General features: G+C 49.3%; 1 protein-coding gene across 7 annotated transcripts in view; it reads right to left on the reverse strand.

Annotated features, from left to right (window-relative positions):
- Window positions 1–13,599, reverse strand: part of Acacb (acetyl-CoA carboxylase beta) — a 129,201-nt gene that overhangs the window by 55,747 nt on the left and 59,855 nt on the right. For all 7 annotated transcript variants that reach the window (XR_012443411.1, XM_074060566.1, XM_074060569.1 and 4 more), the window contains 7 exons: window positions 11,529–11,690; window positions 10,137–10,300; window positions 7,770–7,920; window positions 7,586–7,689; window positions 6,549–6,630; window positions 3,471–3,616; window positions 1,832–1,982 (listed from right to left, as the gene is read on the reverse strand). Coding sequence is in view for 6 of the 7 variants with exons in the window: in XM_074060566.1 (XP_073916667.1) it covers window positions 1,832–1,982; window positions 3,471–3,616; window positions 6,549–6,630; window positions 7,586–7,689; window positions 7,770–7,920; window positions 10,137–10,300; window positions 11,529–11,690 (960 nt within the window). In the remaining variant the exon portion in view is untranslated. The remainder of the gene's footprint in view (window positions 1–1,831; window positions 1,983–3,470; window positions 3,617–6,548; window positions 6,631–7,585; window positions 7,690–7,769; window positions 7,921–10,136; window positions 10,301–11,528; window positions 11,691–13,599) is intronic.

Consider the following 13,599-nt stretch of genomic DNA (forward strand, 5'->3'; position numbering starts at 1 on the left):
TCCCTGGGTGGCCCTCAAGCAGGATGGACAGAGAGAAAGTGTCATTTACTGTAAGCGGTGTCCAGGCACAGGGCCACTCTTGACTATCTCCATCTGCCAGCCAGCCAGGGAGGGGGCATTCACAATGCCCAATTCATGGATGTGGAAACTGATACTTGTTTTGTCTCTTTATTTACGGTGCTGGGGACACCAGGCAAGCACTCTACCACTAAGCTTTATTCTCAAAGGAAGGCCTAGCGCTTGGACATAGTGCAGTCTATCACATAGAGTGATCAGTGCATAGTCAGGCAAGGCACAAGGATGTTTTGGTCGGTGATAAGGAAATTCGTATTGCCTAGCAACACTATAGCCGTCTGGACATTGTCGCACAAAGAAATCATCACTTCCACGTTTGTGGTGACGCTGGCGTGAACGAAGTTGCCTCGCTGGCAGCCATACAAAAGTGGAGCCAGTGATTACGCAGAGTGCACAGGACCAGATGGTGAAAACTGACGGCTCTTCCCAGTTTATGTGCTCACTGAACCAGACTTTTTAATCAGTGTATTCTTTCTACTTGTTAAAGAAAGGCGTACCGTCGGTGGGTCTGCTTACACCAGCAGCAGCCTCTGATGTCGTTTAGAGGCCACCTGGAATGACTGACCCATCTAGGTGTGGCAAGTACATTCTGTGATGTTCATACAAGAAAGCATCCAACATTGCATCTCTCAGAGCACCCTGCATGCTCAGCAACGCAGGGCCCCACGTGTTCCTACAATGGGCTGTGTACATCAAACATTTTGCCCACAGTTGAGGACATCCTCTGGGGGGTGCTTTGTGAAACGAACACTTGCTCATGGTCCCGTCAGCAGCCCTGTAGCCTGCCTCCCCCATTGTCTGGGGTCCTGTATGGCATGAGACTTGTTACCATGACAGCTGCCCATAAACAATCACACCGCCTCCATCAGCCAGGCCTGGGCTAGAATCCCAAGACCTCATTCATCACCTCTCTAATTCCCAGAAAGTACTTTCCCCTCTCTGAGCTTCAGTGTCCCTAACTGCAAGATGGGGAGTAACAAGCCTCAGCTCACTTGTCCTTATCAGGCTGACAGGACTAACAGCAGGAGGTCAGGATGCACAGTAGGAAGTCAGGATACCTGAGCAACTATTGAACTATGGACTGACCACTCCTTTTCACTGCTACGAGCATTTTCCTTGAACCCTGGTTTTGTGTGACCTCAAGCAAGATCCTCAGCCCTCCTGGGCCTGACTTCTTATGTGCAAAATGGTAACTACATTTGTGTCCTTCTGCAAAAGTTGTCAAAGTAAACACAGGTAAAATGCTTAGACCAGCACCTGCCACATAATAAGTGCCTGGCAAGTGCTGGCTTAACACTTTTTTTTGTTTTCCGTTCTGGGATTTGAATTCAGAGCGTTGCACTTGCTAGGCAGGTGCTGTACCATTTCAACCATGTCCCCAGCCCTTGTTGCTTTAGCTATTTTCCAAATAGGTTCTCACGTTTATGCTCAGGCTGCTCTGGACCGCCATCCTCCTGATGTCTGCTTCCTGAGTAGCTGGGATTACAGGCATGAGCCACTATGTCTGGCTCTGGCTTATCACTTTTAATGGTTGCCATCAGGATTATTGATCAGTTCTTACCCATTCCCATGGAGGTGTACACTGCTGGAGGTTCTCCCTTTGAATACTGCAGGGAATTTGGGCCAAATCCCACAGATCACCTCTCTTAAGAATCTATAAGGCAGTGAGGTGAGCTCTGTCTGCAGACAGAAGGGCCTGCCAGGGGAGCAGAGGTTGAAGGATGCAGAGCCACCCCAGAGCCAGCCCTGCTGTCACCTCCATCTCAGCATAGCTGCTCCCTGCTTCCACGTGGCCCCCATCCTCCACGGTGTACTGCATCAGCTTCCCAGCCGAGGGGGATCTCAGGACAGTAGGATCATTCTCCTTCTCAAACACACATGTCTTGTTGCCGATGGTGATTCGGTAACTGGGAGAGAAGAAGAGCAGACGGGGGAGACTGATGAGGACCATCAACCCAGCAAGCCATGCTGTCAGCTGCAGCATGGTGTAAAACACTCTGTAGTCCCAAATGGTGTGGCACCTGACAGTTATCCCAGAGCCAAAGTGAGTCCAGGGAGCAAGACATGTACTTCTTTTCTGGCTAAAGAGAAAGCAACCAATAAATATTATTCAATAAACCTTGACTGACTCAAGTTTCACTTTTGTTTTCCCCTTGGTACTGGGGAATTAAACCCAGGGCCTCACGCATGCTAGCTGATTGCCCTGTAACTTGGGCCACGGCCTTAGCGCTAAACCTTCACTCTGAACTGAACTGAACTTGGGGAGACCCTGAAGAAACCTGAAGTACTCTTGGCAGACAGAACACAGGTTAGAAAAGAGATAATAGAGCTTGATGTGGTGCATGCCTGTAATCCCAGCACTCGGAAGGAGACAGGATAGTGAGTTTGAGGTCAGCCTGGGCTACACAGTGAGACCCTGTTCAATAAAAAGGAAAAGGAGGTGTGGTTCAAGCAGTAGAGCACCTGCTTTGAAAGCACAAAACTAAGTTCAAACCCTAGTCACATCAGCAAAACAAAAAAGAAGGAAGGAAGGGAGGGAGAAAGGGAGGGAGGGAGGGGAAAACCTTCTAAGACATCGAGGACTATGAAGGAAGAGTCTCTCACTAACTGAAGCTTTCTTAGGCGTGGGGGTGCTGGCATACACACGTACACATGTACACACACACACGTGCAAACTCCACCTTCATCCTCCCTGGCCAGGGCCTGTGCTGCCTCTCTGCATGGGTCCCCTACACCCCACTGTGTGGCTTCAGCATGGTCAGATACACTGGAGCTCGAGGTGTTCGGAGCCTGTGATGCCCCTGTGCCCAGGGCTTCCACAGCATCTTGCCTTAACCCATGAAGGTCCACAGCAACCTTTACGCCACTGTCTGCTTGTTTTACGAATCATCTTCCCTGACAGGCCAAGAGTAGCTCAATAACCAGCTACTGAGCCAGGCAGGGTGATGCACACCTGTAATCTCAGCACGCAGGAGGCTGAGGCAGGAAGATCACAAGTTCCAGGCAGCCTGTGCTACACAGGGAGACCCTGTCTCAAACTTAAAAACAATTAAAAATAACCAGCTGCTGGATGGCACATCCACTCCACACACATCCTCTGCAAGTGTGGACACCACGACCCTGATATAGGGGGCAGCAGGCACCTCATCGCACACCTTGCAAGCCACAGAGCTGGGAGTCATGTGCCATTCAGCTCTGAATCCTTCCAGGTCACTAGGAAGGTATCACCTGGAAGTCCTCCCTAACTGTCTGCCAGGTGCTTGAAATTCCACCCTCAGCATTTACCAGGGAGCCTTATCTCAGACCCCCAGGCCTGCACACAGGGCAGCTTTGCGCCTTCAACTCCCATGGAGAGAGAGCCATGTGTGATCCACAAGGCCCCCGTGCCCACACACCTGTCCACTTCTTCCTTCATGTAGGTGGTGTAGCTGTTGCCATTGTACGAAAGCAACAATCCTCCATCGTTCAGCCGATGGGCGTCAATCTCGATGTGGCAACCGTTCATGATGAGAACAAACATGGTCAGAGACTGCCGGGCCACCTGTGGGAACGGATTCATGTCACCACGTGAATCTGGGATGTGTTCCCATGGATCCTACAATGGTGGGTGAGGGGAGCTGTCCGGCAGGAGCAGTGAGGTAGGTGCACACCATGTTCTCCCTAGCCCCAGGCTTCCCTCACCCCAAGGGGCCAGCCACAGAAGGGGCTGAAAAGGGCCTGAAGTCAGTGACGGACAAACAGCTGCCGGCTGCAAACACAGACACGGTCCAGCCATCTCTTGCTGACTATGTGTTCTCTGGAGCTGGGGACTTCCTTCTGATTGCTGTCTCCAAGCAACAATCCCGAGCGGGATGCCCTGGGTGGCAGGGACTGGGGCTTGCACTCTGGGGGAGGCAGCCCTGGAGGCCACACAGCGGTCTCAAAGGTTAAAAGGAAATGGGGCCTTCGTGAATGGACTGGTGCCCTTATAAGAGGTCTCTTTTAAGACCCCAGACAGCTCCCTTGCCCTCTTCTACCACATGAGGACACAGTGAGAGAAAATACCTGCTACAAACCGGGAAGCAAGCCCTCACCAGACACCAAATCTGTCATTGTCTTGACCTTGGGCTTGCGTGCCTCCATAAGCTGTGAGTAATACATTTCTGTTGTTTACAAGCCACTTGGTCTATGATACCTTGCCGTAACGTGGATTCTAGTTCTTTCTGTTCCTAGACACAGCTCTTCCCCCTCGACCAGCTCTGCCCCCTAAACTCAGCTCTGCCGGGGACATATAAGACATTTGAGACACATGGCAGTCAGGCTCTGGCCTGAGCTCTGCCCTTCCATCCAGCTGAAATACCAGTTTTGGGCCCTCAGTTCATTGTGTATGTTCTCGCTCAGAAACCAGATATCCTGAAGGGCCTTCAACCTGCAAAAACATATGTCTTGTGACAAAGACAGCAAGAAACACAGGAACGCATAATGTAGTATTATTTGTGCTAACAATAAATCCTCAGCAAGTAAAGCACTCCAGACCTACACTGCTTGATTTGGTGAGCCCTAGCCCTACAGGGCTATTTAAATTTAATCAAAATTAAAGAGAGCACAAAATCCAGTTCCTCCGTAACACTCGTCACTCATTACAAGTGCTCAGGTGGCCCATGCAGGCCCCACGGCAGACAGCACAGATAGAGGACAGTCCCGTCCCCCTTGAAAGTACCACTGGACAGCAATGCAGACGCCAACCGTTGTGGAAGGAAACTTGTTCCTAACACAGGGAAAATGTGCAAAAAATGTCAACACAGCAGAACTACATGAATGAGGATCTCAGCGTTGTGAAGTCAGTGCAGAAGGGAGAAAAGCAATGAAAGACATCCATAAAATGCTAGCAGAGATGGCCTCCAGATCAGAAAACAAGGGGTTTGGTTTTGTGATTCTGGATGCTTATTTGAAATTTTAAATTTTCTCTAAAATGAGACTGTGCCACATTTGAAATCAAGTTGGTGGGTCCCAGATGCCCAAAGGTAACGAAAAAGCAATGGGGGCAAAGAGAGAACAGATACAAAGGATACACCCCCATGACAACACATTTGTTTGGCTGAACTAAAAGCTGGGGGTTCAAAGTGTACTCAGAAATATAAAAATAAGGTAAAAGAAAATAAAAATTAGCCAGGCGCCAATGCAGGTGTGTTGACACCAGTGGCTCATGCCCGTAATCCTAGCTTCTCAGGAGGCAGAGATCAGGGAGATCATGGTTGGAAACCAGCCCAGGCAAATAGTTCATGAGACCCTGTCTTGAAAAAATCCATCACAAAAAAAGGATTGGTGGAGTGGCTCAAGGTGTAGGTCCTGAGTTCAAGCCCCAGTACCGCAAAACAAATAATTAATATAATAAAAGTAAATATTAGGCCTCAGAAACAGACTTGAATATTGTCCTCTTCCTCTGCCCCCTTCCCCTCCTAAAACATGAGTCTGAGACATGCACAACAGGAAGACCTCAACTTTCAGGGGACATATAACTCTAACAGCTGTAGAGGAGCCTGAACCACCAATGCCACAGCTCACCCATCCCCTGTGGGGCTCCATGTGGACCCCAGACCTCACGCCGTATCTGCCTGTCTCAGATATTCTCTAGGCAGAATTGACCTTGAGCAGCCCAGGAAGGGCAACTGGACTCTTCTGACAGAGAGCTCTTGGGGCAGGTCAGGAAGAAGACCAGAAATCCACATGTGGATTCTTCTCACAGCCTTGAAACCCCTGGAAATGAACCTGGACTACTGCACCAGGCGGGGAAGGCTTTGCGCACTCTGTACTGGGTGAGTGGTGCCCCCACAAACGATGACTGTCCTGGACCCTCGGAATGTGGCCTTAGTAGGAAACTGGGTCTTTGCGTGTGTAATTCGTGGAGGTGAAATCATACTGGCTTAGGGTGGGTTGTAAATTTATCTGATGGATGTTTTATAAAAGGAGAAGAGACAGAGACAGGCACAGAAGGCAGATAAAGACAGACAGACACAGGGGAGAAGGCTATTTGGAGAAAGAAGCAGAGACTGGAGTGATGCAGCCACAAAGTAAGACACATCAAGGACTGCCAGCCACCACTGGAAGCCAGGGAGGACTAGGATAGCTTCTTCCTTAGTGCCTTCAGAGACACTGCGCCCAGCTGACACCTTGAATCTGGGTTTCTGGCCTCTAGAAACATGCGAGAATAAAATTCTGCTATTTCAAGCCACCAGTCTGCAGCACTTTGTTACCGTAGCCGCAGGAGTCTAACAGACACTCCCTCATGACCTGTGTGTATCGCTCAGGCTGTTTTGAAACCCAAGTGCTTAGGTTTCAAGGTCACAGGCTACATAAGAACTCCTGAGGAACACAACTGCTCAGACCCAAGAACAAGAAAATCCACTCCAGACTCCAGAGTCGGTTCACAGAAGAATTAAATTCCCTCATGTGTCCAGAGCCCTGGAAACGTTGGAGAGGCACGAGGGCTTTACCTTGAGAATGTACTTGACACCTCCATAAATTAACTCCACATCCACAGTGTTCAGCAGAGAATCTGCTGGGAGGACCTGGCCCCTGAGAGAGAAGACAGACCTGCCATCAGCCCGGGGAGGGGCTGAGAAGGCTGCAACCATTCCCTGCACTTGACAGTATCCCCGAGGAAGGATGCAGGTGCAACTCCTCCACAGACTTGAGGCCCTGGGCTCCATTCCCAGCACCAACAAGAAAAAGTCACCCAGCTCTTTGCCCTTCCCAAGTGCCAGCTGACAAGGCAGACACAGATCCCGTCCTGACCTCCTCGGAACCTAAGGTGCTGGAGTCTGTTGAAGGATGAGGAGGCATTTGGGGAGCAAACGCCTAATGGCTTTTTCTCAGAAAAGTTCCCCGTATGGGCACCTGCCACCTGCTATGAAAGAAGCCAGCGCAGGGGCTATGATTCTACTACTGCTCTTTATTTTCTTGGTAGTTTCATTTGCCTGACAAAGTAGTTTGCAAGTGGGGGTGATATTGCCCCAACTCCCGGGCCATTCAGCAATGTTTGGAGATGTAACAGTGTCCACTCAGGGAAGGGCTTCTCCTACCATCTAATGAGCAGAGCTATGGCTGCTGCTGTCACCCTACAATGCATAAGACAGCCCCCCACAAGCCACAACCCAGCCTGAGGTGCTGAGGTGGACACCGACAGTAAGCAGCTGGCCACTTTCCGCTCTAGGCCATTTTGGTAGTCACCTTGTGATCAGGTGAGGGTCTGGGAAAGAAACATTAGTAGGAATGACCTTTGACCTGCTCTGCTTCTGAACTCCTGAGAGAATCACAGTGTGCCTTACACACATCAGCAAGAACCTGCACAAGACTGTGTGCGAAGCAACTGCTGCCCCCCATCCCCACCCTACCCTGGGCCTCTTCCTGGGCAGCCTTGGTTTGAAGTTCAAAGGCAAGCCAGTGGGAAGGAAGGCACCCAAATAAAGCACCTCTGGGGGTGCATGCCTCCCCCAATACCACAAGGGGGGAAAGGACCCACAGGCTCTACCTTTCCAGGGAGTGCAAGAAGTCCGTCATACAGGCTCTGAACACTGCGTCCGCCACATTCAAGGCCCCACACACCACCCCAAGCATGATGTCTGGCTTCTCCGCCTAGGAAAGACTACATCTCAGTATCAGAGGGGAGCCCCAGATGTTGACCATCTGCAGGGGAGGCTTGGACAGCTCTCTACCTGCACTTTCTCGGCAATGAGACAGTCCAACCACCCAGTGTCAATGTCATTGTTCTGAAATCGCTCTGTCTCCAGGAGGTTAATGAGATACTCCACCGTGGTCCTGAAGTCACCCCGGATGGACAATTCCTTCAAGGCCACTACCATGTTCCTACAGAGGAAAGGCACGTGATTGGCTTCCAGATTTACACGGAATTCCTGCGGATGTGGTACTCAAGAGTGCCAAAGGGCCACAAAAGGTAAGAGAGAGCCCTGAGTCAGAAGTCCAGGCTGTCAGTCTCAGCTCTACCACTGACTGTATGAGTAATCTCACAAGTGACTTGACTGCTCTGGCCTCGGTTATTTCACTTGGAAAATGGAGGAATAACCCCAGTGTCATATAGTTGTTGGAGGACTAAATTGAAATATTGTGTACAAAGCATAGTCACTGATGAACAAATGTCAGCTGCTATAAATGTGATTCACAATATTGTAATTATTATTGCGAGTGGCTAACAATCAATAGAGAACCAGTCTCTCTGGTTGACACCAAGTCTGTCTTCCCTGGATCTAATCAAATCTCCTCTTGTCCCCAGAGATGGAGCTGCCGTCTCGCCATCACGGTTGCTACATGCAGTGTTCTTAAGCGGCACCTGAGTCTAGGTATCTACTGGTCAGGGGGCTGGCGAGCTCCACAATGCTGTCCCCATGTCTGTGCGAGGGAAAGGTATGAAAGAGAGGTGAGGTATTAAACAGGAGGCCTCTTCCTGGAAGAGGAGCTTTACACATGTGACAGTATCCCTGGAACTGGGAGCAGGTAGCGGCAGGGTAAACAGTGGTCTCATTTTAGTAGTGAGAAAATGAAGACACAGTGAGAAGAAATGAGCGTGTCAACAGGCTACCAGAAGTCAAGTGTGGGATTGGGACCTGGATCTGGAAGTGAAACCACTGGACTCACTGGGACTGCAATGACCCAGTTTGCTGGGGCACTTGCAGCTTTATCACTGAGAGGTCCTGTGTCTGGGGAAACCATCTCAGACCCAAGATATTTGATCCTTCAGAGAGAAGTCTCCCACTGGATCCTGCTGAAGTTGTGGGTAGTCCTGAACAGTGTGGAAAGAGCCACAGGTCATTTCGGTCAGAGTGGGGTAGGCTGGTGTTCTGCTACCTGCCTCCTTCTATGAAGTCTCAATTGTTCTTCTGCTAATCCTCTGTAAGCTTCAAGGATCTCTATTTGCCTCTGAATATGATTAAAATGAATTTATTCTACGGTCACAGAGAAGTCCCATGACTAAAAACCACCAAGTTCAAATTAATTCTCAGCTAAGCGCCCAGGCCAGATTCTAATGCTTTTAAAAATGAAATGTCCTTGGTGCCTCTGGGCGTTTTCCACCCAAAATGTTTAATTACAAAGTGAGCTCGCGTTTCTCTTTCTGCACCCACATGAAGACAGAAGAAATACGAAGGGGTGTTTCAAAATTGGGGCGTTCCTTAGTCAGTTTGAGAAATTATGGCAGTCGTGGATTTGGCTGAGTGGGGGGCACAGCTGCTGCCCTTGGCATGGGTGGTAAGGGGTACACAGAAGGAACCCCCCTCAGAAACTGAGTCTCGGGCGTGAAGACAGCAACAAGGAACTGTGTGTGAGGTTCAGGTTTCAAGGAGCTTGGCCCCTTTTCTCAGCTATAATGCTCAGCACATTCTTTGGGTCTCCTTCAAGTCAGATCCCTCACAGCCCAAGCTCAGTGACCTTGGTAAGCTACTTGGACTTGGACTTCAAGCGGAAGGGTATTGAAATAGCATCTGTCTGTGACTCCTCCCTGGCCTTCCTATAGCCTACTACATATGACCTACAGTGGAGCAACTGGTTCTTAAAGGAGGGAGGGGGTGGAGGAGGGGAGGGGGAGGGACACAGAGAGGAAGGAAGGGAGGAAGGAGAGAGGGAAGGAGGGAGGGAGAGAAAAAGGAAGGGAGGTGGGGAGGAAGGGATGAGGGAAAGGAGGAAGGGAGGGAGAGAGAGAAGGAAGGAGGGAGGGAAAAAGGGAGGGAGAGAAGGAAAGTGGGAGGGAAAGAGGGAGGGAAGGGAGGTGGGAAAGAACTGAGGGAGGAAAGAAGGGAGGGAAGGAGGGAGGGAAGGAGGGAGGGAAGGAGGGAGGGAAGGAGGGAGGGAGAGAGGAAAGAAGGGAGGGAGGGAGGGAGGAAAGGAGGGAGGGAGGGAGAGAGGGAGAGAGGAAAGAAGGGAGGAAGGAGGGAGGGAAGGAGGGAGGGAAGGAGGGAGGGAGGGAGGGAGGGAGAGAAGAAAGAAGGGAGGGGAGGGGGGGAAGGAGGGGGGGAAGGAGGGAGGGAGAGGAGAAAGAAGGGAGGAGGGAGGGAGGGAGGAGAAATACTGACGAAATGGCCTCTTCCCGGTTCTCGCCCCAGGAGAAGCAGTGACCAAACTGGGAGTCAGCGAACTCATGCAAGCCTCCCGCGGCGGCCACGCTGAAGTAGCCCCACACGTTCTTGTTGCTGCGGAAATTCAGCTCCTGGACCGTCCCTGAGCTCGGCTTAAACCCCTGCAACACAGGGAAAAGCAAGATGGAAGAAACCATTACCCCAAATATCCTCTCACCAGGATTCGGTTCTGGGGAGACCCAGGAATCCCTCCCCCAGCAAAGAGTAGAGGTCAACAAACACTGCTACTTCCTGCTCTGTGTGTGGGTGTCATGTGACCGTCAACATCTTCAAAAAACTAAAAAAAGAACAAGCACCAAGTTGGGGTGGGGTCGATGTAATGTGGGCAAACCTTGATACTGCTGGAGCTGGGAGGAGGAAACTTCTGGATTTATATGCTGGACATCTTTGATAATAAAAAGGGCAGAGTGGGGGCTGGGGTGTGGCTAAACCTCCTGTCTTGCCTCTCCACCAGAGCTGGTGTTTGGTTTGTAGCCAAAGATGCGAGATGAATATATCTACCCCAGTAAAAAGTCTTTAAATTCTTTAATTAAAATGGACAAAGGGCTCTCTTACCCCTTGGTTCTTGAATATAATAGGTACAGATTTTGTCTTTAAGACAGGGTCTTAGTATGGAGCCCAGACTGCCCTTGAACTCTTAATCCTCCTGCCTCAGTTTCCTAAGTGCTGGGATTACAGGTGCACACCACTATACCCAGCAGTAAATTCAGATTTAAACATTACACAATGTATACATGAATCAAAATGTCACACAATACTTCATGGATATGTTCAATTTTTATGTTTTTATATATTAGTTAAAATATATTTAATTTTAAAAACAAGGTAAAACGCAAATAATTAAGTCGGAGTAGATTAAAAGTCCTGTGACAATCCAGCTGTCAGTAGTAGGTGGTAAACACCAGCTGGCTCCTTTCTTAAGAACAAGTCACAAAAGGTCACCCCACAATGGGCCTTTATATTCCAGAAAAAAAAGTCATGGGGCCAGAAATCCAACTCCTGGGCTCTCAACCTGGGCACCATATGGAAAGTCACCCACTGGGCTCACCAGGCCCCAGTATGTCATGGTCTACAACCTCCCCGTATAGTGCCGATAGGAACACCGAGCCTAGCGGGGGTAACACTGCCACGTGAGTGATGAGCTGGCTGCCCAGTGCCTGGCACGCGACGTGTCCAGTAAGCCAGTAAGCTGTGGTGAGTCTCTTCTGTACCTCAGTTTTGACTATGAGCTGAGAAGCATGGACACTGGCACCTCTCTGAAGGCTAATATCCAGAGTTCACCCCATGCTGGGCCAGTGGACATGGTGGAGACACAGGGCCCACACTTGCCTCATCTGGGTTTTCACTGGTGATCCTGGCGGCAATGACGTAGCCTCGGGCGAGGGGAGGGTTCGAAGGGCTTTCAAAAGAAATGGGTGTCACCCCCCAGGGGGCCTCTCCGTACAGAAGGCGGATGTCCTTCAGCCGGTGCAATGGCACACCCATGGCGATCTACAATGCAGAATCCATCCCAAAGAGGTCAGTCCGCTAGAATCCTGGCCCCCAAATGCTCATGAGCACGGTAGAGGATGCAATGAAGGAAGAGACTCAGTCAATGACTTCAGACATACTCAGCCTGAACTAGCCACACCATGCTGTGCTACCATGCAGGACAGGTAAGAAAGCAAAAATCTTGAGGCACCTGGCTCCCATGGAGTAAGGAAGCATTTGTGAAATCACAGCACGTGACGAACAAAAGTGGGCACCAAATAAAAAATACAGCATCTCAGAGTTGCGGGAGGGTGTCAGCTGGACAGTTGAGGGAGCTTTCGGGGAAAGACACACAAGCTGGCAGAAGAGTCAGCAACACCTAGATGCTTCTGGACAGCAGCCTAACCGTGCAGCCAAGCTAAACATCTGAGCCTCCTGATGGGATGTGCCAAAACCACAGGAGCATCTTTGCAACGTCCTGCCTAAATGCTCAGCGTGACCCTAACCAGGAAGAAAAAGTCACAGAAATCCAAGCTGAGGGGCACTGGCCTGAACGCTTCAAAAACACAAACATTGTGTGAGGCCCTGGGTTCGAATCCCAGTACTACCAAAAACAAACAAACAAACAAAAACAAGCCAGTATCAAGAATGAAAGTAACTCAGACTGGGGAATGTTCCAGACTGAAAATGGACTAGTGGAGTTGCAAGTGGTAGAGCGCAAGGCCCTGCGTTCAAAACAAAAAAGCAGCTTGACAATGAAATGAAATGTGTCATCTGTATTGGATCCCAAATTTCAAGCAAATAAAAAACAGCCTTAAAGGGACCAAATTATGACATGTGGGAATGAGTTTACTGTAGGCAGAATATTAAATTTGTCCCATCGGTGCTGCACTTCCCAAGGGTCATGCTTGTATTTCGGAGTTCTGTGGACTAGAATATTGATGCCCTCAGGAGGCCTTCATTCTGAAGTATTTGGTTCAGCCCAACCAGCCCTCACAAGGGTGATTCCCACCCCCCCAAAAAAGATTATACAGATAAACGGAACAGAGAAAGAAAGCAAGTCTCACAGCTGGCGGAGGAGATGTAGGTGTCTGAGTGCTAACATGCTATTCTTGTAACTCTCCTGGAGTTTTTCAAGCTGAAGAACATAAACAGACCAAGTGAAAACCACAGACTTCTGGTGATAAGAGGAAGGGAAGGCAGGACGGAAAGAGGGAGGGAGACAGGGAGGGCAGAAATGTGAATTTAAAAGTTCTTGTTAAAGAATGCATACAGAATTTTTAAACCTGTTGAAATCACCATAAGAAGGGGACTAAGGAGAAAAATGGAGGGGCTGAACCAATTCGGGTTATAATATATATATACATGGAAATGTCACAAGGAAGCTCCCTGTATAGCTATCTTAAACAAATAACAATGTCATGTTTTTTTTCTTTTACAAAATCAGAGAACAGGAAGGTGAATAGGTCCTGTCTGGGGGGGCTGGTACCAGTGGGAGTGGGGGAGGAGGTGGGAAAATGGTGAAGGAGGGTGAATATGGTGCAAGTACTATGTACACATGTGTGTAAATGGAGAAATGAGAGCTGCTGAAACTACTCCTAGAATGGGGGGATGGGGGATAAAGGAGAATAGTGGAGGGGGTAAATTCAAATATGATATATTTGATACATTGTAGGAACTCATAAATTCCACAATGTACCCACACCTAGCACAACAATGTAAAAAGAAGTTCTTGTTAACACAACAGGAGTTCATAACTATAGGTCATGTGTACTTAACAGGAATGACATTGTCCCCAAAAGGGTGAAGAAAATCCCTTTTTTATGTATAAAGCACAGATATGTCTATAGACCCAAACAGACATATAACACATCTGTGAAGACAAAATTTCACAGGAAACAGATTAGGAAAAAGTCTTTAAAATCTGATA

This window comes from Castor canadensis, chromosome 18 (assembly GCF_047511655.1).
Source record: "Castor canadensis chromosome 18, mCasCan1.hap1v2, whole genome shotgun sequence".
NCBI lineage: Eukaryota > Metazoa > Chordata > Mammalia > Rodentia > Castoridae > Castor > Castor canadensis.